A 24,643-nucleotide genomic window follows, 5' to 3' on the forward strand; every position below is an offset into this window, starting at 1 on the left:
GCATCGAGTCCCACAACGGGCTCTCTGCTCAGCAGGGAGGCTTCTTCCCGCCCCCTTTCTCTGCCTGCCTCTCTGCCTACTTGTGGTCTCTCTCTGTCAAATAAAAAAATAAAATCTTTAAAAAAAAAAGGAATTCATTTTTTAAAAAAAAGAAAGAAAGAAAAGGTAAAACAGGGCCGCCTGGGTGGTTCAGTTGGTTAAACGTCTGCTTTCGGCTCAGGTCCTGGGATTGAGCCCCACATCAGGCTCCCTGCTCAGCAGGGAGTCTGCTTCTCCCTCTCCCTCCGATGCTCCTCCTGCTTGTGCTCTCTCTCTCAAATAATCTTAAAGAAAAAAAAATGGTTTTTTTTCAGATTCCATGTATTAGTCAATAAAGTAGTAAAACCTATATTCTGGTTTCCCCAGCCCTATTCCTGGAAGGACCCTGTGCACTCCAGAAGTCTGTGTACCCTTTGTTTGAAGACATCTGGGCTTGTCTACAGGACCTGGGAACTAAACAAGTTTACAAAATCCTTCCTGGTTTCAACCTTGTGGGCTCTCAGCTCTGAGATGGAGTAAAAGCTTCGCATTCCAGCAGCAAGACCAAGGCCAAAAAAAAAAAAAAAAAAAAAAATGCTTTGGCAGGAAGGGCACATTTAAGGGAAGGCAAGAGAAAAAAAAAATCGTAATAACACAATTCAAAACTATTGCCTGCATTATGCCTATAAAGTGTTTAGTGCAATGAGTGGCTAAGCAGTAAATAAGGGGGAGAACCCGGCAGATCCATTTCACTTCCACGCACCTCAGTCCCCTTTGCAGTTCTGAGCCTCAAATGTCATTCCCTGTGGGTTCTAGTAGCTTGGTGCAGAGCGGCTCCTGCCCAGCTAGCAAGGTAAGGTTACGGCCATCCAGATGTGAACTGTGATCACACTGGGCACTCCTCCCACCGCCCAGCCACTCTGCCAGCCCCCCCCCTCCCCAAGCTACTCTGTCCTCTAACTGCTGAAGGACATCACTGCCGGCTTCAGGCAAGAGAGATGGCAATGGGGAGCCCCTGGTAGGTGGTTGGGAGGCTGCCAGTCACCCCCCTCCCCCGGTGGAGGGGGGAGGATCATTCCAGCCCACCTCCCCTGCCTCCAACCTGGGATCTGGGGAAGAAAAGGCAGAGGAAAGATGGGAGCAAAGGAAGCCCTCCCTTCTGCCTACCCTGGCTGGAAGTTCCTAGAGAGCTGGCCCGTTTGCTAACCAGGAACCTGCAGGGGAATGAACACAAGGGCTGGAGTCAGGTAGACCCAGACACCCACACAGCCCTGCTTGGTCCCCCACTGACCTGCTTTGGCTATCTGCCCCCTCCCCCCCGCACATGCGGATTACAAGCACCTCGACTGACCATCACAGCCATTACCGGATTAATCGCGATGCCCACGGAAGAGCGGCAGCTGCCCTGCTCCAAGGGGCTACTCCGGATGGCCATCCCCCACTTCCCCCACGCCTGTCCCCTTGATTTTATAACCCAAGCCACGCTGGGACAGCCTCTTCCCGCATCCGATTTCATTCTCAGCACCCTCTGGAGGGTTACCTTTGTTCGTTATCTCCAGGGTTTAGGACATGGGTCTGTGCTGTCCTAACCTCGTTCTGTCCGACTGTGAACACTCTGCCTTTTCCACTGGTCCAGAACTGAATCTCGGGAGAGACAGACTCCAGGAAGGCAGATATTATCTCCTCCAGGGAAACCAAGGGGTAGGAGCAGGGGCCGAGTTTGAGGGCTGGAAAAATTACCGTCAGCATACGGGAGCGGCAGGCGGAAGGCAGGCTCATGGCAAACACTGTCCTGCAGAGGGGGCTGTCCCCTCAGCGGCCCACAGCCACCTCCGGGATGAGGCTGCAGGCTGGCTCTTCGCCGGGCTCCATCCCAAGTGCTGAGAGGTTATTTGCTAAGTGTGTAATTATTTAAATATTTGCTCTGCTGTAAGCAGTCCCGGAGAGCTCAAGCAAATAACACTCTTCTTTAAAGTTACAAGAAAGTACATGTCTCCTGCAATGCACACACATAATTATCTCAGAAATACGCCATCAAACCACTTCTAGGACAAGCTTTGGGAAAGTTCGAGGTTTGGAGGGCAGTCCCTCTTAGCCTCAGAAAAGGCTCTGTTAATGGGTACTGGAATCAAAGCCTGGGTCAGTGTATGTGTGTGGTAATGTTATTGATTGGCTATATATAGGATCAGGTTTGTTTTTTCTCTTTGCAGGTTTCAGGTTTCCTGTCTTTCCTCCCTTTCCATTTAACATTACTTTGGGGATGTGTACAAACAGTTCCGTGATCCTAAAGTCAAAAACTATATAAAAAAGGAACACAGAGAAGTTTGTTCCTCCGATTCCAACCTGTGGGTGTTTTCCCACCATGAGTGATTCTCGGGCACCAACGCAGTGTCCCAGGATTCAACTCAATTCTGTCACTGTCTATAGGGAGAGAGCGTCAGGAGCCACAGGGTAAGGGGCTCAGCCTGATAAGCCCACCCCCACCCCCACCACTTCAGATGCCAGTGGCAGACCCAGGTGGTCCCCTGTGTTTTTAACCGACTGGCTACAGACAGCAGGTTGCAATGACCTCCTCCCAGGTTTGTATGAACTTGCCAGAAGAGCGGCTCACAGAACTCAGAGAAACACTCTTACTAGATTGCCAGTTTATCACAAAGGATAGAAGTCGGGAACAGCGAGATGCAGTGGGCAAGGCATGGGGAAGGGGCGCGGAGGGTCCATGAGCTCTCCAGGAGTGCCGCTCTCCCCAATTCTCCCCATGTTCACCAAACCGGAAGCTCTCAGAACCCCCATCCTTTGGGGTTTTTACGGAGGCATCATCACAGAGGCTGGAGTGATGAAATCACCTGCCATGGGTGAGATTGGTTCAATCTGCAGCCCGTCTCCCTCCCTGGAAGGCTGGCGACCAGGACTGAAGGTTCCAACCCTCCCATCACATGGCTGGTTCTCCAGGCAACCAGCCCTCATCCTGGTGCTGTCCCCAAAGTTGCCTCATTAACGTAACAAAAGACACCTTGTGGCTCTCCCCACTTAAGAAATACAAAGGGTTTCAGGAGCTCTGGGGGAAAAAATTGGGATGAAGACCACATCTGTATTTGTTGTTCTGTTACAGTGTCACAGCTCCCTTTCCCATCTCGGAAGTACATTTATAGTAGCTGCCTCCAGGAAGCCCTCCACTCCACTCAGCAGCAGGGGGCCTGGAACTGGCAGGGCCCCTCTATGTAATGCAAGGAGACTTCAAATCCTGTTAAGTCAGGCTTCTGGCCGTCTGGGCAGGACCAGAACCCAGGCTTTGTGCACACTCCCTCCAGGACCGGTATGGCTTTGCAGGGCATGAAGGGGGTGGGAGGGAAGGTGCCCACCTTTACCCAGCAGCTTCTACCAACCGCCGTGTTTCCCTCTAAATCCTCTTACAAAACCGTTAGAGACTTTATCATGAAGACACAGGGAGGCGTGTGAATGTTAAAAGATCCCACTGCCCTGACCCAAAGCCCGTGTCTCCTGCTGCAACCACACATACACACAAAAACAAAAAACAAACAAAAAAACCCCAAAACCTTAACATCCTGCCCCTCCTGCTTCTCTTGCATCCCAAATTCCCCACTTGTCCCACCAGCAGCTGCCTTCCAGGCCAGCAGCGTTCAAGCCATTTTTAGCCCTTCCTGCTCCTTCCCCCTGGCATCCCATCTGTGGGCACAGAAGCCAGCCCTCCAGGGCTGGAAGAAACCACAAAGGGCACACAGTTCGGCTGCCCACGCAACACTTGGATTCCCTGCAAAGGGTGGTGGCAAAGCAGTTGCCCAGGCTCTGCCCAAACGCTGCTCCCCAGCTCCGTGCCAGGGAGCTGGCCACTTCCTGACGTTATCTGTGGCATCTAGAAGCAGTCGTGATCTTCAAAAGTCTGCCTTAGGCGGAGCTTAGTCTGCCTCCTGGCTGCCTCTCCTTCCCACCTCTCCCACGAGTGTTTTCACCCGTCCTAGGTCTTCTTCTGGGGATTCACATAACAGACTGGCACCCCTCCTCCATCTTGGTCCTTTATTTTATTTTTTAAGATTTATTTATTTGCGAGAGAGAGAGAGCACGTGAGTGGACATGGGAGTTGTGGAGGAGAGGGCGGGGCAGAGGGAGAGAGAGAATCCCAAGCCAACTCCACGGTAAACACAGAGCCTGATGTGGGCTCCATTCCACAGCCCAGAGATCATGACCTGAGGTGAGGTCATGACTTGAGCTGCAACCAAGAGTCAGACGCCCAACTAACTTCAGTACCCAGGTCCCCCTCCCATCTTAGTTCTTTAACCCTAAAGGCTAGGATCACCCCTGCAGAGAGGGTAAAGATCCCCCACGGCTCCAGACCCAGGCCACAGGACAAGGTTTCAGGTCACCAGCCAGTCTGGCCCCTACTCAAGCACGCTCCCGTTTAATCAAGTCAAGATTGTGAACTCTGCCTGTGAGGGTCAAATGGGTGATGGGCAGTGAGTGAGGTGGGCAGGGTGCAGAACAGGGAGTGGTGGGGACTGTGGCAAAGAGAGTCTACTGCAAACAGCTATCTCGGTGTCAGCCACCCGCTGTCATGAAGAAGGGAGGCCCGGCATGGCCGGATCTCATTTTCCAGTAGCAACAGGAAATTTGGATCCGAAACATCTGGGTTTTGTAGGTCCGTGATTCATTTAACACATGCGTGCACCCGCATTACAGGGGTCAACGCTAGTCAGGCAGACAAAAACTGCGGGCACCAGTACACGACTTCTTTCTTTTCTTAAAGATTTTATTTATTTATTTGAGAGAGTGAGTGCATGAGACAGGGAAGGGTCAGAGGGAGAAGCAGACTCTGTGATCCTCGTCATGACCTGAGCTGAAGGCTCACCGACTGAGCCACCCAGGCGTCCCCTCACAAGTACGCTGCTTCAACACTGGATGTGACACTCAGGTGGTGGCTGACCTGTCCCATCCATCCGTCCTCCCCCACTCATAGCCACCATTTCAGGTCTTTATCATCTGTCACCAGACCCTGGCCTGGAGTGTCCTGACCAGGCAACCGTCAATCCTTCCCCAGTCCTGCTTGCCACCACCCAGTGCACCCCCGTCACCCAAGCCCCTGCCCTAGGGCCTGCTGTGGCCAGAACTCGGTCAGCAAAGTCTGGCTCCTCTGGAGAGCAGGCCCCCTCAGCCTCTCCCCTCCTGGGACTCCAGACCTGTGTTCAAGCCAGGCCTCCCTCGAGGGGCCTCGGCACTGATCCCACCTCTTAGGCTCTTCCACGTCGGCTCGTCTTATCTCTCCTGCAAGTAAGGACTCAGAACGTGAAGACTGGCAGGCCTGGGTCTGAATCCCATCTCTGCCACGTTTTTGGTTTTAAGATTTTATTTATGTACTTAACAGAGGGCAGGGGAGCACTCACTCCTTCATGCATTACACAATTATCTTTCGGGAGTTACCCCGATTTTCTGAAAACAGACCAGAATCCCTGCCCCTCATGGCTCTTATATTCCACAAACTCTGATAACTCATTACATGACTTCTCTGCTTTAAAAAATTCCACTGACTGCCACTTACTTTTATACCTGAGACAAGACATCTGAAACTTGGCGTTGTGGGACTTGGCTCCACCCCATTTTGGTCCCTACCCCCCTTCCTAGGAAAGAAAGCTCTCCCGGGCTCCAGGGGCGCCGCACCCCCCAGACTGGGCTCCCAGGGAAACCTCCTCTGCCAAATTAGAGGCGGCTCCCCTACCTTCGTAGGGGAATCTCGGCCCTCCCTCCCAAAGGTCACGGTCCTTGTCCTTTCCCAGGGCATCTACAGCGTGGATGCTCAGCCTTGGGAATCTATTTGCCTGTGTCCATGTGCACTGAGGAAGTAGCTTGGTGACGCATCAGGGGTTTTGTGAATGCCCAAAGAGGGGAGCAGAGAGCACCTTTCAGCAGAGAGATTACAGAGAGGGTCTCATGGGGCATGTCCATGTGGCCTTGGCCTGGATGAATGCGCGGGACATGACCACAGGGAGGAGAACCACTGGCTGGGTGGTTAGAGGAACGGGTGCAGGGACAGGATGGTGGAAGGGTGCAGAAGTCACCTTCTTGGGCGCCTGGGTGGCTCAGTGGGTTAAGCCGCTGCCTTCGGCTCAGGTCATGATCTCAGGGTCCTGGGATCGAGTCCCGCATCGGGCTCTCTGCTCAGTGGGGAGCCTGCTTCCTCCTCTCTCTCTCTGCCTGCCTCTCTGCCTACTTGTGATCTCTCTCTGTCAAATAAATAAATAAAAATCTTTAAAAAAAAAGAAGAAGAAGAAGTCACCTTCTTCCCTTCTACGGTCTTTGGCTGGTCCAATAATTAAACTGATGTAAGATTAACGGGAGAAAAGCATACAGAGGTATAAGAACATGTATGCCTCCCTTACACAAGGGAGAGACCTAGGAAAACTGAGTAACTCCCGCCCCACCCCCGCCTACCCCCAGCTCCTCAATCCTCCCCACCCAATGATCCAAGTTCCTCATCTTAAATACCATCTTCAACTAAAGACAAAGGATGCCGGGGGTGGGAGTCAGTTATGGGAGGGTTTACCAGGAAAAGCCCTGTAAACAACAGTCAAGTTATAATGCAGATTTTACATGCTGGCCTTATCCATCAACAGCAGATCCTGGAGATCTAGATATCTTCCTCTTCCTGGTACTAAAGGGGAGATACTATAACGAATGGTCCTAGGTTACTGAAGGGTAACCTACTAGGTTTTCAGATATGGAAGTTACAGCGGGAAGATCTCAAATATGTCTAACTGCAGTCCCAAAAGAAGAGAAGAAAGAGATTTTGAAAAGATAATGGCTAAGAATTTGAAAAGATAATGGCTAAGCATTTTCCAGAATGGATGGAAGATATCTATCTATAGGATTAAGAGCTGAAATGGATCCCAAGCAGAATACATAAAAAGAAATCCACGCCTTGACCCTTGATCATGGTGAAAATGTAGAAAATCCAAGACAAAAATAAGAGTAAAAGCACCCAGAAGAAAATAATAGGTAGTGCTGCTTCCCTCTTGTCTCTTAGGATACAACCTGTTCTGTGATGCTGGGGCTACAGTCTGCAAACTACATTGCCCAGGCCCCCTTGCCAGCTGACTTCCTGTTTGGTTCTGCCAGTGGGAGGCACTAAAGGGAATTAGCAGGTGGAAGAAGGGTATTCCTTCTTGTCTCTGCTTCCCATCAGCTTCACTTCAGGCACTTCCAGCTCCTTTCAACACTCCCAGCACCAGTCACACCAAATCCCCCTGCAGGCAATAGCTCAAGCACTAAGGGCCCCTATTCTCAGGGTCCTGGAGTTGCCAGATGATGATCCTCTTCCAAACCCTATGTGCTCTTAACCCTACTTCATCCCTCTTATCTTCCCAGGCCTAGAGGTGGAAATTGTATACTGGGCTAACCTGAGTACACTATTTTGTTCTTTAGGTCTTCCAAAAGCTGTGTGAACAACCCATTCTGTATATATATCCCCTTTGTTTGAATAAACCAGCATGGTTTATGTTTTCCTAGGTGGACCCTAAGGGATCCAGAACTCCTTAAAGGAGCCATAGAAGGGACACCTGGGTGGCTGAGTCTGTTGAGCGTCTGACTCTTGATTCTGGTTCAGTTCATGATCTCAGGGTCATGGGACTGAGCCCTGCATCAGGCTCTGCACTCAGCATGGAGTCTGCTTGGGATTCTCTCTTCCTCTCCTCTGCCTCTCCCCCCACTTGCAACTGCACACACACTCTAAATAAACTAACAAAATCTTTTTTTTTTAAAGATTTTGTTTATTTATTTCAGAGAGACAGTGAGAGAGAGCATGAGAGAGGGGAAGGTCAGAGGAAGAAGCAGACTCCCTGTGGAGCAGGGAGCCTGATGTGGGACTCTATCCCAGGACTCCGGGATCATGACCTGGGCCGAAGGCCGTCGCCTAACCAACTGAGCCACCCAGGTGCCCCAAATGAACAAAATCTTAAAAAAAAAAAAAAAAAAAATTTAAGGAGCCGCAGAGAACATGGTAGATAGCATTTTTGTTCCCAATTATTTGCCACCAATTGCTGTGGGAAGCTAGTATTTTTCTACCCTGGTGATGCAAGGCTTTGGCCAGTGACACACAGTCTAATGCTATTTAAGGATAAGCAACATGTGCTGTTACTTCTCAGGAAAAGCTTCAAGAGCCATTCATGATTTTGCCATGACTCTTTTCCCTCCGCCAGGAGACTGGCATGTCCCAGGTGTGAGGTGCAGTCGACTACCAAAAGGTATGAAAAGCAAGCTAAAAATAAACCTTTGTTGTTGCAAGCCAAGGAGACCTGGGGGGATGTTTGTCACTGCAGCATACTCTAGCAAAACCTGACCAATGCACACCATTAGACAGCACCTCACTCCTCAATAGCAAAAACAGAAGGCAGCAGACGGTCAAACAATAGCTTCCACCTACAGAACAAAAATTACTACCAACTTAGAATTCTATACTTAGAGAAACTATCCTTCAAAAAAAAAAAAAAAAACCACTATCAGGGCACCTGGGTGGCTCAGTGATTTAGGCCTCTGCCTTCAGCTCAGGTCATGATCTCAGAGTCCTGGGATTGACCCTGAATCGGGCTCTCTGCTTAGCAGGGAGCCTGCTTCCCCCTCTCTGCCTGCCTCTCTGCCTGCTTGTGATCTCTCTCTCTCTCTCTCTCTCTGTCGAATAAGTAAATAAAATTTTGAAAAAGAAAAAAGAAACACAATCACGACATTCTTAGACAAAATCTAGGTGACCATGCTGGCAGCAGACTGCTACATGTTATGGGAAGCTAACGTCTGTTTTTGCAGAGATAGAAAATGACCTGAGAGGAAAGACCATGGACACGGGAAGGAAGGCAGGACAAAATCCATGGTCCATAGGCGGGTCAATCTACCTGAAGACCAAGTGTATGAAAGACACAGTGTGCAGCACATGGCTGTATCATGAACCAGAAAAGGCTGTTAGTGGGAAAGCTAGCTGAATCCCGATGAGGCCTGTCATCTATAATACTGGTCGGCTGCTAACCTCTCCACTGTCATTACTGAGCTATGGTAGGTATGACGTTAACACAGGGGGAGGCTGAGTCAGGAATATTGGCAAACTCTACTTTTTTGGCAACCTTATGTCTAAAACTGTTTCCGGGGGCACGTGGGTGGCTCATTGGGTTAAAGCCTCTGCCTTCGGCTCAGGTCATGATCTCAGGTTCCTGGGATCAAGCCCTGCATCGGGCTCTGCTTGGCAGGGAGCCTGCTTCCCTTCCTCTCTCTCTGCCTGCCTCTCTGCCTGCTTGTGATCTCTGTCAAACAAATAAATAAAATCTTTGAAAAATAAAAAAATAAAAATAAAACTGTTTCCAAATAACACAGAACCACTGGGGGTCCTATACTGCCGGCAGGTGCCCTCTGCCCAATCCTGCTTCCTCCCCTTTCTTTCACAGGTGTTCCTGCCAATAAACCCCTGCACTCAGAACCCCATCTCAGTATCTGCCTCCCAGAAGAACGACCCACAACAAGCCATTCCACAGATTGTGTCACCTTCCCACCAGCTCATGTGGGGAACCTAGACCAGGGGTGGGGGTGGTCTGTGTCCCCACAGCCTGGTAAGTCCCCTGGGGCTAGCAGCTATAGGCAAAGTAAGAGGTACAGGTACAGGTACCGGGCCTGCACCCGACCTCCACACCTGCCAAGGGCATGAACATGGGCCCGGAGGACCTTGCAGAACGTGAGGGTGTGTGGGTGGGCCTGGATCTCTGAGGGGTGGAGCAAAAGGGGAGCTGCTGCTCAGGTAGGTGGGGGCGTGGCAGTGCCAGGCCTGTGAGGGTGTGTGTGAGCCTGTCTGGTTTCCCCTGGGTGGGGCTGGGTAAATGTTCAGGTGCACAGCTCTGTGAGTCCGGCCTGCTGCGGGTTGGGGATGGAAGCCAGAGAGGCAGGCCGTGTCGCGCACATCTACTCAGTGGGCTGAGGAAGCAGGAGAGCTGGGGCCTGAGGAAAACCTCTGCCTCAGCAGAAGAGGCCAGGGAGAGAGTGCTGATTTTCAGTCTTCAAGGTCTGAGACGCCTCAAATACCGGGGCCTGGGGCAGCGAGGGCTATGACCTGACGTGGCTCCCCGGCAAGACGTGGGCAGATGGAGGGGTGGTGAGGGGCCCCTGGATGGACTTGTAAGTAAGGTAGTGGGTGGGTGGCCGGGTGCCTGAGACCCTCCGCCAAGCCCAGGACTGGGCTGCTCAGGGCTGTGGCTCCCATACTCCGAGGGCAAGCGCCCTCTGTCGGCACCCAAACGGCGCCTACTGCATATTAGCTCATTTCTCATGGGCAGGAGTCCCACAGATGACCCCAATATCACTCCTTCTGGCATTTCCTAGAGGGGAGAGTTTTCAGGCAGGTGACCTGCCCGAACAGACCCCAGGAGCCTGAACCCTTTCAGTCTTGTCTTTGGCCATTGTACCCGAGCAACCACATGTCCTAAGACAAACACCAATTACAATATAAAATGTTTGTCTACACTGAAAATATCGATGGATGAAATATCCTAACGTCCTGAATTTGCTTTCAAGTAGCGAAAGAGGGGAAAGGGGAGGAGCCGTGGAGGAAGGGTTCATGTGTAGATGAATAAAATCCTAAAGTGGGGTGATCAGTACCTGAGATGGTTTTTGTTCTCTCCTCTTGACCTTTGTGCATACTTGGGAATGTCTGTAATGAAGCTCTAAGAGTAATCCAGGTGAAGTCCTTGTTCAAGAAGAAATGACCAGCCGGCCACCAGCAACTTTCAGGGGACGCAGGAACATCCTCGAGGATTCAAGTTCACATCAGCCTACCGTGGGGGGGGGTTTAATCTTTCTTTTCTTTTCTTTTTTTTAAAAGATTTTATTTATTTATTTGACAGAAAGAGAGATCACAAGTAGACAGAAGGAGGGGGGAAGCAGGCTCCCCGCTGAGCAGAGAGTCCCATGTGGGGCTTGATCCCAGGACCCCGGGATCATGACCTGAGCCCAAGGCAGAGGCTTTAACCCACCGAGCCACCCAAGCACCCCTGTTTTTCCTTTTGAGTGTAGCTGACACACCGTGTCACATTCACGCCAGGTGTTCAACGTGGTGACCTGACTTTTTTTTTTTCTCCCTTTGAACATTTTCTCAACTGTGGTAAGGGACACGTTAACACGCGATTTACCATCCAAACCATCTACGAGCCTGCCATTCAGTGGTGGTGTGCTCATCTGCACTGCGGTGCAAGCGGTTTCTGGCATACCTTTGCCCTGTCCAGGTACAATTTTGCGGTGACTTCCCCAGACTTCTTTTTATGGTGCCCCGGCCCACCCATAACTCCTTTGGATGAAGGGATTGGAGGCCGGGTCTCTCGAGCTCCAGAGCTCCATCTGGGGTGGGGGTGGGAGGCACAGCCAGGCCTGGGGCAGGTTTCTGGGGACCAGCCAGTGGGCCGGCCAGGAGGCCTAGACATGGGGCGGCGTTGGCACTGCAGCCCCGGCTGGCTCCTGCCCGTCTGAGCTCTGTGCCCCAGGGCACCCAAGCGAGCCCGGGCAGCTCTTAGTTTCCACCCTAACCCACAGCCTGCGGCTGCCCCGGTCACTGAGGGAGGGCGGGCAGTGGGGGGTGAGTGAAGGCTCCTCCCCAGCACAGGTGACTCAGGGAGGGCCGTCCAGGTCCCAGGAGTCCACTTTCACCCCAGGGTGTCGGGCACGTCTCCTTGGGTGCAGTGGCAGGGTGGCCGTGCTAGGTCCTACTACCTTGACCCCAACAGCTGCAGTGCTCTCCGGGAGGAGCTGGCAGCAGTGGGGACAGGCATTAGGAACGACCTGCCAGCCCGCTATCTACGGAGGTCTGAAATTCTCAGGCCTCCTAAACAAGAAAGCCCAGTGCTCTGCCCTCCTCCCTCGGGCTGGGGCCTGGCCAAGCAGAGAGAGGGCGAGGCAAGGCCAAGAGTGAGGGCAGGCAGGGGACACTAGGCTGTCAAGTCCCTCCTTCAGCAGCTGCCACTGCCTGCTTACAAAGAAACCGAGGCTCAGGGCAGTCACCGGGAAGTTACAGACCAGGGATTAGAGCCAGGCCAGCCTATCTTCCTCCTCCTCCTGGTAGAAAGAGGCCACCAAGTGGATTTTTTTGCACGTGGTGTGTTGGAACGGAACCCAGCCAACCGGCAGGTCCTGCAGGCGGCCCTCGCGGGGAGGGGGCTGGACATAGATTGGGGGCCAGTCGCTGTGTGTTCGGGACTTGCTATCTCCTGAGGGTGACAGACAGATGATCCAAAGCTGCACTGCGACAAGTGTTGCCACAGTGACAGCCAATGGGGGCAGGGGGAGTAATTTTGCCTTGGGGGTGAGAGGGGGTTAGAGGGGGTGGGAGGAGGGGCGCAGTGGGCACCCTCAACGGATTCTCCCCGAGACCAGCCGTACAGATGAGGACACTGAGGCAGCCCCCAGTGCACAGGCACACCAGGATGGGGCAGAGGTCAGGCCCGAAGGAGCAGCAGGACCGGTCCTGAAGCGGGGGCCGCCACCGCTCCAGCAGGGGAGGCTGGGGATGGAATGTGTGGGCTGGGACGCACCCTCTGGGCAGAGCGGGTGATAGCTAGGAGGCTGGGCACAGCTGGGGCAAGAGTCAAGGAGAAAGGTGATGAGGCCAGAGGTGGCAGCCAGAGAGGAAGGGACCATTCCTAGACTGGACGAATGGCTCCCGATCTGGGAGTCTTGGCCAGTCTCAGGCAGCAAGGATGTGCAGCCTCCCCAGCCCTGGGAGACAGACTGGAGGCACCTCGAGTGCACACACTGGGTGGGGGCCGGCCACTTCAGGACGGGCTCCAGGAAGCATTCTGTCCTTATGATCACCTTTCCCCCTTTTCCCATCGGAAGGGAGAAGGACAAACGAACATGTACAGATGCCTGCCCCCTGCCAGAGCTGCGTTGCATGCTTCACGGACGTTATTTCCCACGAGCCCCTTGTCTGAGATGAGCAAACCGAGGTACAGGGAGAGAAAGTAAATGGTCCAAGGTCAGCCGATCCCGAAGCGGTGCAGCCGGGGACTTGCTTCCCTTCCCCTGGTCCAGTGCCCTCTGGGCCTCACCCTTTGGTATGTGGGCATTATAGCCGAGCACGGCGGGCTAAAGAGACCCAGCTCCCAGGCCCAGCTCTGCCAGTAATGTTGTGTGTTCTTTTGTGTGTTCTGGGGGGAGCTTTACCATCAGAGGAGATCGGACAGAAGGGACCCAAGGGTTCAAAGTGAACACTCTATGGCTTACACCCTAAGGTGTGTGCTCGTAAACCTGTGCAGGAAGGCATGAGGGTGGAGGGCACAGGGTATGTGGAGGCGGACAAGGAGGCCCTCTCTGGACTGGGACCCAAGCTGCCTTTTCCCTGGGGCAGCTGGTCCCCTCGGGCCCCCGCACTCCCCATCCGAGGGAATCAGGACAGACTCCAAGGGCTCAGAGAAGCCAAGCAGGAAGGAGCATCTGCCAGGCCAGCTTCCCAACTTCCAGGGAGGGGTGGTGGCAGTGTGGGGTGTTCTTGGCAGCCTGGAGCCCAGAGCCCGTGCAGGAGGTGGGGGAAAGCCAGCCTTGTCCAGGCTGGAGGGGGCGTGGACAGTTTTGTTTCTCTGACCTAGAGCTCTGCTAGAGGGATAGAGCCAGGAGGCTCTCACCCCCGGGGGGTCCAGTCCCCTGCACTCTGCACCCAGCCCACTTCTGGTAAGGGGCTCCAGCCCCCCACTGAGCTTCCAAGGCTCCACAGGCCTCTGCTCTGCAGTTGCCCTTCTCTGCTGGGGGAGCCACTTTCTAAGGATTCCATTCAGCCAGGACCCTCCTGCCCTCTCCCTTCCCCTCCCCATGCTAAACATCCCTCCTGCTGGGATGTTCCAAAATACTGAACACCCTTCCCCTCCCACCTCCCTCTGGCAGCCTGGTACTGGGAAAGAACATTGGATTGGGGGGGGGGGGCGTCACGAGATCTCTGATTAGTTGCCAAGTTTGTAACAACAAAAAGGGGAGGGGCTGAATCTGAGTTTTCACCAGAACTTACCCTTGATCCTCCCCATGTAATTTCTTGCCAAAAAAAGACAATTTTGCAATCAATCTATCTCATGAACCTTCTCTCTAATTCTTCCTTTCCTCACTGCCCCTGCCTTCTGTGGCTCTGTTTCCTTTTTTTAATTTTTTAAGAAATGTATTTGACAGAGAGAGAGAGCACAAGCAGTGGGAGCAGCAAAGGGAGAAGGAGAATGTGGACTCCCAGCTGAGCAGGGAGCCCGTCACGCAGCTAGATCCCAGGGATCATGATCTGAGCCCAAGGCAGACGCTTAACCGACTGAGCCATCTAGGTGCCCCACACGTGGCTCCGTTTCTGTTCCCTGAGATCCAATAGTCCAGTCTCCCTGCATTGACCTCTACACAGGGCCTGAGTACGCAGCACTCCAAAGTCCAGCTTGGTCCTCACACCTCCCTCTCTCAAAGCCTCAGAGGTTCCTGGCACCTACTTGTTCTTTTGGGTTTTGTTGTTTTTTGGGTTTTTGTTTTGTTTTGTTTTGTTTTGTTGAGATTTATTTATTCATTTGAAAGAGAGAGCAGGAGCAGGGGGAGGAGCAGAGGAAGAGGGAGACGAGCAGACTGTGATGAGCATGGAGACGGACTCCGGGCTCCATCCGAGACCCTGAGCGAAATAAAAAAAATCAGAGGCTTATCCAACTGAGCCACCCAGGCGCCCCCAATCCCCCAATGGCACCTATTTCTAATTAATAAGCTTGCATTCCTCAGAAAGTGCCCTGCCCCTCCAGCCAGAGGCTCCTGACCATGGTGAGCCCCTTCCTCCATGGAAATGCTTCGCATCCTTTAAGTACCACCTCAAAAGCCATCTCCCCAAGAAGGCCTTTCCTCGGGTCCCCCTAAAGGTGAAGCATGTCCTTGGGCTGAACCTTCATCCGTCCCAGCCAGTAACCGCACCAGACTGGGGCACCACTTGGGAGCTCTACATCCAAAGTAGTAGTGAGTTTTCTTAGTTTTCTTTCCCCTTAAGTTTGGTATTTCCATCGTTAGTAAATGAGGAAGGATGGCACAAAAGGTAAAGGATTGCAAACTGGTGACCTGTGGACCCAGACTAATCCACGGGGGACACAACTTCTTCGTTGTGGTAAAATTCCCATCCCATAAAATCAACCATTTTCAAGTGCCCAATTCAAAGGCATTTAGTACATTCATGAGATTGTGCAACCACCAAGTCTCTAGTTTCAAAACATTTCCTCATCCCAAAAGGAAACTCCATGCCCATTAAGCAGTCACTCCTCATTTGTCTCTTCCTACAGCCTCTGGCCCTAATCTGCTTTGTGTCACTATGCATTTACCGACCTCATCTAAGTGGAATCTCACCACAGGGGGGCCTTTTGTGTCTGGTTTATTTCACACAAGCCTCGTTTTTTGGAGATTCATGCATATTGCACCAGGTATGAAAGCTTCCTTCTTTTTTTAGGGCTGACTACTATTCCATCGCGTTGATGTACCACGATGTGTTTATCCATTCATCCGCGGTTGGGCATTGTGGATCGTGTCGCCCACCTCGGGCAACTGGGAAGGGTCAGGCTGTGAACATTCCCGTACAAACCCTTGTCCGAGTTCCACTTTCCAATTTGGGGGACTATACCTAGAAGTGGACTTGCTGGGTCCTAGGATGACTAGGTTTAACTTTCTGAGCAAGGCACGCGTTTTAACTGTTTGACTCTGGATACCTTCAGGTGTCCATCTCTGCCTGCCTCCATCTCTCCTGCACTGTCTTTCACCTGTTTGACTCACGTTATTTGTCTGGCCCCTGAAGGCATCCGAATTTGCTGCTCCTAGAAGGCTTTGGTGGCGAATAAATAAATAAATAAATAAGCATGCTTAGCGCCGAATTCAGTCGTTCAGGAGCCACAGAGCTCCGCTTATATCTCTCCATCTCTCAGAGCACTGTTTTGCTCCACCTCGGAACCGGTAATAGTGCTTACCTAAGAGGAGGCGCGAGGATCTGGGAGGTGATGGACCGAACGCGCCTCTTCGGGAGCTGCGGAGTTCTGGAAACCGAGAGGGGCGGGCGAGGCCAGGAGGAGGAGGAGCGGGGCGGGCAGGGCGCCCTCCGGGGACGTCGGCGGCGCTCAGGGGGCTGCCGACCAGTCGGGGATACGCGCTGGGCGCAGCGGGCAGAGGGCTCGGGCGGCTCCCGCGCGTGGCGCGCGGCGAGCCGGGGCGGGGCCCAGGTTGGCTCGCGGTGGGCGGGGGTTGCCCCCCGTCCCCGCCCCCCACATCCGGGGGCCCGGCCGGGCTCTGGGCTGGCGGCGCGCGGGTGAGTCAGGCCGGGTTTTCCCTCCGCCTCTGGGGCAGGCGAGCGAGCGCCGCGGAGCGCGTCCCTCCCTCGCCAATCCGGCTCCGGCGTCTGCCCGCCAGGCCGCGTTTTCCGCCCCCCGGAGTCTGCTGCCCGCCCGCCTCGCAGACTCGCCCGGAGCCGGCCCCTGGAAGGAGGGTTCGAATCCGCGCGAGGGAACTGCGGGGGGCGCGGAGCGGCGCCAGCATGGTGAGTGCGACGCGCGGGGGCTCGGGGACTGGGCTGGGTGTGGGGGGTGGGGCCGGTCTCCGAGAGCTCGCTTTCCCGGTGACCTTGGCCAAGCCGCAGCCCTGGGCCAGCGAGGTGCCGGTCTGAGAAGTGGGCGGGGGGGGGGGCAGGGTGCGCCCAGGTGCCCACTGCTTCCAGACCCTGAGGCACCGAGGCGCGGGGTCAGGGACCGACCGCGACGCTCCTCTGGAGGGGCAGACGGCAGGTTACCCGGCTCTCTGCAACCCCTGCAAATGTGCTTTCCGCGGAGCAGCGCCTGGGACCCCTGCGCCGCGGCTGAGGTGGGCAGGCGCCCTCGGCGCGGGAGGCTGACCCGGGCTTTCGGTCCCCCAGCTTGGCCGCTCCGAGCAGGCCCCAGGGAGGAGCCCACAAGAGACGCCCCCTCCCGCCCCCCAGGTAGCTCGAGGACCTCCCGCAGTTCTGGGGAGCCCACGCCTCCGCCACAGTCTTCCCGGGGAGGAAATTCCATGGGGATGCCAACATCGTCTGCTTCTCCACCTTCCCCACGAGACCACTCTCCCGCCCTCTCCGGGATACCCCCTTCCTGCTCCGGTCTCCTGTCCTGAAAGGGCGGCAGCTGCCGGCTCGCTGCCGATCCCCGCTGCCGGGATCCCGACCTGTGGGGACACTACCAGTTCTTGGCGGCTGGAGCACCATCCCAGTTTGGCCAGAACCTTTCGCCAGAGGGAGGGCCGACCTGGGGCCAGGGCAACATGGGGTCCCTGGCTGTGTCTGGGAAGAGGACTGAGCTGGGACTTGTCACCTCCCACCCAGCTCCCAGCCCCCAGCCCCCCCCCATGCAGATTGGGGCTCTCCTCATTTGCACCTGGGGCTTATCCTGGCTGACCGGCGACCTTGGCCTACCCCCCCCCCCCCCGCCCCGTGCCCTCTCTGCCCAACCAAGAAGAGAGCCGAGGCTGGAGGCCATCCTGGGCCCAGTGTTCGGCCTCCTCCCAGGGCCCTCCTGGGCAGGGCTTCTCTGCCGGCTGGCTGAGTGTGGGTGTGTATGTGCGAGACTGAATGAATGCGGCCGGCCTGCTCCCGCCACCGCCTCTAGAACTAGCAGCTTTTAGGGCTCGAAGTCCCCAGGCAGCAGTGCTTCCACTATTTCACTTTGACCCAGTCGCAGGCAGGACCAGACCTTCGTGGGGTCCAGACCTAGGTGGTTGGTGGATGCCCTTGGGAAAAGCGGGCATGGGGGGCTGGGCAGACATACATACACAGCTGCCTGTGCCCCTGGCTGGTCCAGCAGTAGAGAAGAGCCTTGCCTAGGGAATTGGAATTGCTCATCATTGTGGGATCTTGGGCAGCTGGCTTCTGGGCCTCAGTTTCCTCACCTGCCCCCCACTAGACTGTTGTAGAGAGGAGCTCAGATGATGAAATAAAAGGACTCAGAAACTGTGGAGTGGTCTACGCCTCTGCATGGCTCTGTGATGTTACTAGGACTCACTCCTATGGGGTTAGATGCTGGGCTCTGTCTCTTCAGGTGTCTTGGTGGAACTGGAGTATAGCAGCCTCACCCACCCCAGCCCTGGGCCCCCCTCACGCGCTGTCCTTGTTTGGAGCCGGGACATTCCAGTCCAATTCCTCAGGGGCAGCTGCAGACACTCCCTTCAGCAAAGCTGATCCCTCAGCAGGTGGTGGGACCCTCCTCTGGGGCCTGGGCTCTGGAGGGGCTAACCACAGCCAAGGCCGGACTGGGAGCATCCTGCCCACATGCTCTTGGATGGGCCAGTCTAGAAGAGATGCGCTGGGGTTGGGGGGCAGAGGCTGCTGCTGCTGTTTTGTTTTTTTTTTAATTAGTCACTTTAAAAAAAAAATTATTTATTTATTAGAGAAAGAGAGAACAAGTGGCTAGGGGGAGAGGGATAGGGAGAATCAGACTCCCCACTGAGCAGGGAGCCTGGCATGGGGCTCGATCCCAGGACCCTGAGATCAAGGCAGATGCTTAACCACTGAGCCATCAGGGTGGGTTTCTGAACTTGAGGAGCTTGTGTGCTTTCTCCGGTGAGGGTGAACATGACCTCAGGCATATGCTTTTACCTCCTGGGCCTCAGTTTCCTCTTCGGAAGTGGGGACCTGTGTTCCCCACCTGTGTGTGTTGTGAGGCTGTTGTGAGCCTGGTGACACCGGGGGGTGCTTCCCTTCGTGGCCTGTCTTCTGTCCCATGGCCAGGGTGGCTCCCTACCCTTATGTTCCTGTCTCCACCAGGGGCTGATCCAAAAGAGATGCCCCTCTGTGTCCAGGGCTTTCAGTGCTGCTGGCTAATCTCGGGCCCAGGGATTGGGGAACAGATGCTCAGGGCTCCTGTTGGGGCCAGCTGGGGCCTGTACAGAATATGGCCCAGGTCCAGCCCGAACCTAGCCAGTGCGGTGGTGGTGGGGTTTCAGCTCTGTGTGGAGCTCTGAGCCTCAGTAGAGCTCTGGGCAGGAGAGCCCTTGGAGGCACTCGGGAGGACGCCCTGCTTTTTGCTCTGATGTTCGCAGTGGGGCTTCAAGGCACTTGCTGTCTTCCCCTTCCTCCTCCCCCACCGGATCCTCTCCAGCCCAGCCGGCACAGCTGCCCTGGCCGGATCAGGCCAGTCCCCTGGCCGCCAAGCAACGGAGGAAGGAATGTGTGTGTTGAGGGGAGGTGGAATGGACCCCTTTAGGAAAAGGGACTGTCCCCAGACTGAGACCTGGGCAGGGTGGAGCCTCCTAGAAGCCAGGGGCCTCAGCTCCACTGGGGGAGCTGATACCCCAGCCTGAGAAGTTACCTAGGAAGGGTGGAGGGCAAGGGAAGGGTGGGGAAAGACGAAAGGAAGGGCCTGTTTGTGCCCCCTTCGGCCAGCTCCACAGCTGTTTCTAATTGTTCAGGTCACACGTGGAGAGAAGCCCCTCACCCCCCCCCCAACACACACACTCTCTGCATCTAGCCTGGGGACTGGGTAGAAGCACTGGGTCTTCTTGCTAGTGTAGTACTGGAGTGTTTGTGTGTGGTGTGTGTGTGTGTGTCCCAGAGGGTGCTCAGCGCCGTGAGGGTGACCTTGTTCGTGATTGTGCTGTTGGATGTGACCATCCGTGCTCTGTCCTCTAACATAGGAGCTATTGCGCTGCTCACTGACTGGACTGCGGTATGGAGGAAGGAGGTAAATGTGTTCTGGTGGCCCCGTGGCTGCCTCCAGATCACGGGCTCCCTCCTGGGACCTGAGACCCTTTGTGGGGAACAGAGCGTGGCCGTTACCTCTCCCTGAGACAGGAAGTCAGGATCTCCCCAGGGGAAGGTGATGTGGTGTGTGTTTTGGGGAGAGGTGGGCGTTTTTGAGCCCTTTCACATCCGGCGTCTCTGTAATGGAAACCCAAATGGAAGACAGTGCGGGCAGTCTCGCCCATTTCCGAGATGGGGCAGATGAGGCATGGCGGAAGGAGAAGCAATTGTGGCTGGGTGCTGGTAGACAGACAGTGTGAGGACAGGGCTGGAGGCCGAGTTCTTGGCTGTCCACCACCCTGAGACACAGCGACAAGAGCTAAGCGTACTCAGACACAGTAGGTGTCCCTGGGTATGCCTGTCATGGTAAGGAGGCATCAGATTGGGAGGCGGGACACTCAAACTCTAACGCTTTGGGCTGTGGGTGCCGTCCTTGGCCCCCATTAAGCATTCAGCAGCCATCCTGCTGAAATCACAGGCGTCTCACTCCCAGCAGCTCTGTGACCTTGGCCGAGTCACTTTACCTTTGGGACCCCCAGTGCCCTTGCCTTGAAAGAGGGATGACAGCTCTGTCATTGGGACTCACTGAGACCCTACCCAGGGCTGTGTTGCTGGAGGTGGCCAGCACCTGTGTTTCCTTGACTGGATGAGTCCCCTGACCCTGCGTGCCCTGTGACCTCCGCAGAGGCTATTAGCTGGCCACAGGGTGGGGTTAGGGAGCAGGGCCATGCCCCCCTCCCTCTCACTCACAGAGAGCTTTGTCTTCCATGAATACAAAACCTGGAAATGGTTGAGGAAGATGGAACCTCCTAAGGGCCATTGTTTGAGGTGGGAGTGGGTGTCCCAGAAAGCAAATTGGGGTGGGTGAGGGGCGCACAGCTGCTGCATGCCTGATGGGTGTCTGTAGGGGATCGGGAGCAGCTGCTTGGGGGGCGGGAGGCAGAGAAGACGGTGGTGGTCGCTCATTCAGCAGATCCTGTCCATGTATCTACTGCATGTGGGGCCTTGGGCTGGACGGGGCTCTGGTGGGGGACTAGGTCCAGGCCCCTGCCCCCCAGGGTGTGATCTCAGCGCAGGTGGGAGCTGGTCCCTAACCTGGTCTCTGGGCCGACTGCCCTGCCAGGGAGGAGGAGTTCACATCTGAGCCCGTGAGCTCGTCTTCGGTCAGTCTGTGTTGACCCTGGCTATGGGCCAGGCCCTGAAATGGACCTTTTGTCCTGTTATCTCAGCTCATCCTCCCCAGCCTCCGTGAGTGATAAGACTGCTCAAGGAAGCTAGATTCACACACGTGATTGGCTTCACTCTGGGTCAAGATTTGGGATCCCTCCCCGCCTGGTTTTGGGGTGGCAGCTTAGGCAAGGGCCCCCACCGCCCCTTCCCTCTGTCTCCGCCACTGCCAATATGACTACGTGAACACCTGTTCCGGAAGCTGGCCATTGTTCCCGCCATCCTTCCTCCCCTAGGCCCTTCCTGTTTGTATCCCTCCCACTGCAGCCCCCAACCCCACCCGTGCCAGGTGCTTCCCTTGGGGAACTCTGACCCACTGCTGGAAGAAGGGCTGCACTGGGTTTTCCCCCTCCTCAGAGAAAAAGAAGGAACGGGGAGTCATAGGTCTCCCTCCAAACTGGGTGAGAAGCCTGGTAGGAGAGCAAGCAAAGGCAAAGACAGAGCCCGAGTCCTCAGCTGGCCCAGTCCTGGGAGGGGCCTTCTCCCACTGCTTTGAGCCTGATGGCCCACGATACCCTATCACACCGGCCCCCGGCTGGAGCTGGGGCACCAGGCTGGTGGCTTTAGGGGCTCTGCCCCTTTCTCGTGGCCAGCCTAGGAATCCCGTCCTGGATTCTGTCCGAGACCCTTGTCTTCCTCCTGGGCCCCAGCCAGGGAGGGAGCTGACACAGAGAACATGCCCCTGGTCTTAGGGGACCAGGGAAGTGGGGTAGCAAGTGCCCACCTGCCCCTGACGGAGTCTCCCAATCCCCAGAAGCCGCTGCATGTGCCCTGTTGAAACTTCATGGCCACAGTGCCAGGCCCTGCCGCCATTGCCATGGGCAGCGTGGGCAGCCTGTTGGAACGGCAGGACTTCTCCCCCGAAGAGCTACGAGCAGCACTCGCCGGGTCCCGGACCTCCCGCCAGCCTGATGGGCTCCTCCGGAAGGGCTTGGGCCAGCGTGAGCTCTTCAGCTACCTGCACCTCCCCAAGAAGGACGGCAAGAACACCAAGAGAGCCCCTCGGAACGAGCCTGCTGACTACACCACTCTCTACTACCGAGAACATCCTCGGGCTGGCGACTTCAGCAAGACTTCGCTGCCTGAGCGGGGTCGCTTCGACAAGGTGCATCTCTGCCCTCTTTCCTCCCTACTGTTGGAGGGTGGGGATGGGGAGTATGGGGTCTCCTTGGAGACCCAAGTGCCCAGATGGGGCTGGGACATGAACCTCCTGCCACAGGCCGGGTCACAGGTCACCGGTCACCACGCCCTGGGGACGTGAACCCCAGGTTCTCAGAGAGGATCCTGGGGGGTGCTGTGGGAGCAGCTCTGTCAGAGGGCAGAGCTGAGGTCAGCCCAGGGCCTCAGACCTGCCCTTTTCTTCCTGGCAGTGCCGCATCCGCCCATCGGTGTTCAAGCCCGTGGCGGGCGCCGGGAAGGGCTTCCTGTCCATGCAGAGCCTGGCGGCCCACAAGGGCCAGAAGATGTGGCGCAGCAATGGCAGCCTGCACACGCTAGCCTGCCACCCCCCGCTGAGCCCAGGGCCCCGGGCCAGCCAGGCCCAGGCCCGTGCCCAGCTGCTACACGCCCTCAGCCTGGACGAGGGCGGCCCCGAGCCGGAGCCCAGCCTGTCTGACTCCTCCAGCGGGGGCAGCTTTGGCCGCAGTCCTGGCACTGGCCCTGGCCCCTTCAGCTCCTCGTTGGGCCACATTAACCACCTGGGGGGCTCCCTGGACCGGGCCTCACGGGTCCCCAAGGAGGCTGGGCCGCTGGCTATGCTGAGCTGCCTGCCTGAGCCACCACCGCCCTATGAGTTCTCCTGCCCCACCCCAGAGGAGGTGGTATCCGTCCTGCCAGACACCTGTGAGGATCTCAAGAGGGGCCTTGGTGATGAGGACGGTGCCAACCCCTTCTCACAGGTGAGGGTGCCCCCTTTCCCTGGGGTCCTGTTTTGCCCCTTGGCACTGGAGTGCAGGGAAGACAGGAGGGGTCCCAGGCAGTTCACCTAGGGGGCTCGGGCCCCCAGAGAATAAGGAAGATGGAGGGGATCCAATCCCCCACCCCCCACGTGATGGGGATGTTATGTCACTGCCGGCCCTTGCTGTTGAGGAGTTGTGGGGAAGGGAGGAAGAGCGACTCCCTGGGCATGCCACGTGTTGGGGACACTTCCCCTCCAACCCCGGCAGGGTGTCCGTGGGTGCGGGCGTGGCAGGTGTCTCTTCCCCTTGGCAGGTGCTGGAGGAGCGCCAGCGGCTGTGGCTGGCGGAGCTGAAGCGCCTGTACGTGGAGCGGCTACACGAGGTAGCTCAGAAGGCAGAGCGCAGTGAGCGCAACCTCCAGCTCCAACTCTTCATGGCCCAGCAGGAGCAGCGGCGTCTGCGCAAAGAGCTCCGGGCGCAGCAGGGCCTAGGCCCGGAGCCACGGCCCCCCAGCGCCCTTCCGGAGGCCGACCCTGGCGCCCGACCGGAGGAGGAGGCCCGATGGGAGGTGAGAGATCAGGCATCCAGAAACCCTCTGTCCCCGTCCTCTCCGCCCCCCGCCCCCCGACTGAGCCCACTCCTGCCGGTGCTGTGCCCTCCAGGTGTGCCAGAAGACCGCGGAGATCAGCCTCCTGAAGCAGCAGCTGCGGGAGGCGCAGGCGGAGCTGGCGCAGAAGCTGGCGGAGATCTTCAGCCTGAAGACACAGCTGCGGGGCAGCCGGGCTCAGGCGCAGGCGCAGGACGCGGAGCTGGCCCAGCTGCGGGAGGCGGTGCGGAGCCTGCGGGAGCAGGGCCCGCGGGAGGAGGCCCCGGGCAGCTGTGAGACGGACGATTGCAAAAGCCGGGGGCTGCTGGCCGAGGCTGGGGGCAGCGAGGGCGGAGGGGCCGGAGGGGGCACTGAGCAGCTGCGGGCCCAGCTGGTGCAGGAGCGGCTGCGCGCCCAGGAGCAGGCACTGTGCTTCGAGCGGGAGCGGCGGACGTGGCAGGAGGAGAAGGAGCGGGTGCTACGCTACCAGCGGGAGATCCAGGGAGGCTACCTGGACATGTACCGTCGCAACCAGGCGCTGGAACAGGAGCTGCGGGCGCTGCGGGAGCCGCCGGCACCCTGGAGTCCCCGCCTGGAGTCCTCCAAGATCTGAGGCCAGTGGATGAGCGGGCGGCAGAAGCACCGCCAGAAAATGGTTTGGACAAGCCTGCCCTGAGACGGCTGGCTCCTTCCTTACACTGGCCGGAGGCAGAACCTGCTGAGGCTGGCCAGGGGTGGGGAGGCCCACCGAGAGGAGGGCTCCAGTGGTGCTGTAGGCCGGATAGGGGGCCTGCAGCAGGAGCCAGGGGGCAAGGCTTCCCGGCAGAGGAGCACCTCGGCAGGGCCCCCGCCCTGTTCCTGGAGTAGATGTGGCCCAGAGGAGGAGGTAGGGGAACGAAGAGCCCCATGACGCAGAAGGGCAGGCGTGAAGGAGGGAGGCCGGGATGGGAACATGGGCCTCCCCCAGAATAAAACCACATTTTCTACAAGAGGCCCCCGGCTGCTACATTGGGCTTGTCCTTGGCCTGAGTCTAGAGGATTGTGGATGGTGGGGGTGGGCGAGGTTCTTTTCCTGGACTGTAGCTCCTCCCTTCCATGGTCATGGGCGGTGGGAAGGGGTGCCCAGTGCCCGTGTGTGCAGCCACTGGGCAT

At 56.5% G+C, this 24,643-nt stretch overlaps 1 protein-coding gene across 2 annotated transcripts; it reads left to right on the plus strand.

Moving 5' to 3' along the window:
• The first annotated feature begins 16,320 nt into the window (after window positions 1–16,320).
• On the plus strand, window positions 16,321–24,480 carry N4BP3 (NEDD4 binding protein 3). Of its 2 annotated transcripts, none has more exons than XM_004759045.2 (5): window positions 16,321–16,555; window positions 21,762–22,112; window positions 22,378–22,905; window positions 23,219–23,473; window positions 23,568–24,480. In XM_004759045.2, the coding sequence occupies exons 2-5, from the start codon at window positions 21,792–21,794 to the stop codon at window positions 24,102–24,104; spliced, it is 1,641 nt and encodes a 546-aa protein (XP_004759102.1). In that variant the 5' UTR covers window positions 16,321–16,555; window positions 21,762–21,791; the 3' UTR covers window positions 24,105–24,480. The 2 variants fall into 2 exon arrangements, with proteins under 2 accessions (XP_004759102.1, XP_012915180.1); XM_013059726.2 differs by lacking the exon at window positions 16,321–16,555 and adding an exon at window positions 18,500–19,721.
• The last annotated feature ends 163 nt before the right edge of the window (window positions 24,481–24,643 follow it).

Source organism: Mustela putorius, unplaced genomic scaffold, assembly GCF_011764305.1.
Source record: "Mustela putorius furo isolate JIRA1106 unplaced genomic scaffold, ASM1176430v1.1 tig00003923_pilon_pilon_pilon, whole genome shotgun sequence".
In the NCBI taxonomy this organism is placed as follows: domain Eukaryota; kingdom Metazoa; phylum Chordata; class Mammalia; order Carnivora; family Mustelidae; genus Mustela; species Mustela putorius.

What these genes read in the sequence shown, in the direction of transcription:
- N4BP3 (XM_004759045.2), top strand. Translation starts at nt 21,792, where the DNA reads ATGGCCACAGTGCCAGGCCCTGCCGCCATTGCCATGGGCAGCGTGGGC. An exon ending in GTGCCAACCCCTTCTCACAG is followed by an intron (nt 22,906 to 23,218) that starts GTGAGGGTGCCC and finishes TCCCCTTGGCAG; the next exon opens with GTGCTGGAGGAGCGCCAGCG. An exon ending in AGGAGGAGGCCCGATGGGAG is followed by an intron (nt 23,474 to 23,567) that starts GTGAGAGATCAG and finishes TGTGCCCTCCAG; the next exon opens with GTGTGCCAGAAGACCGCGGA.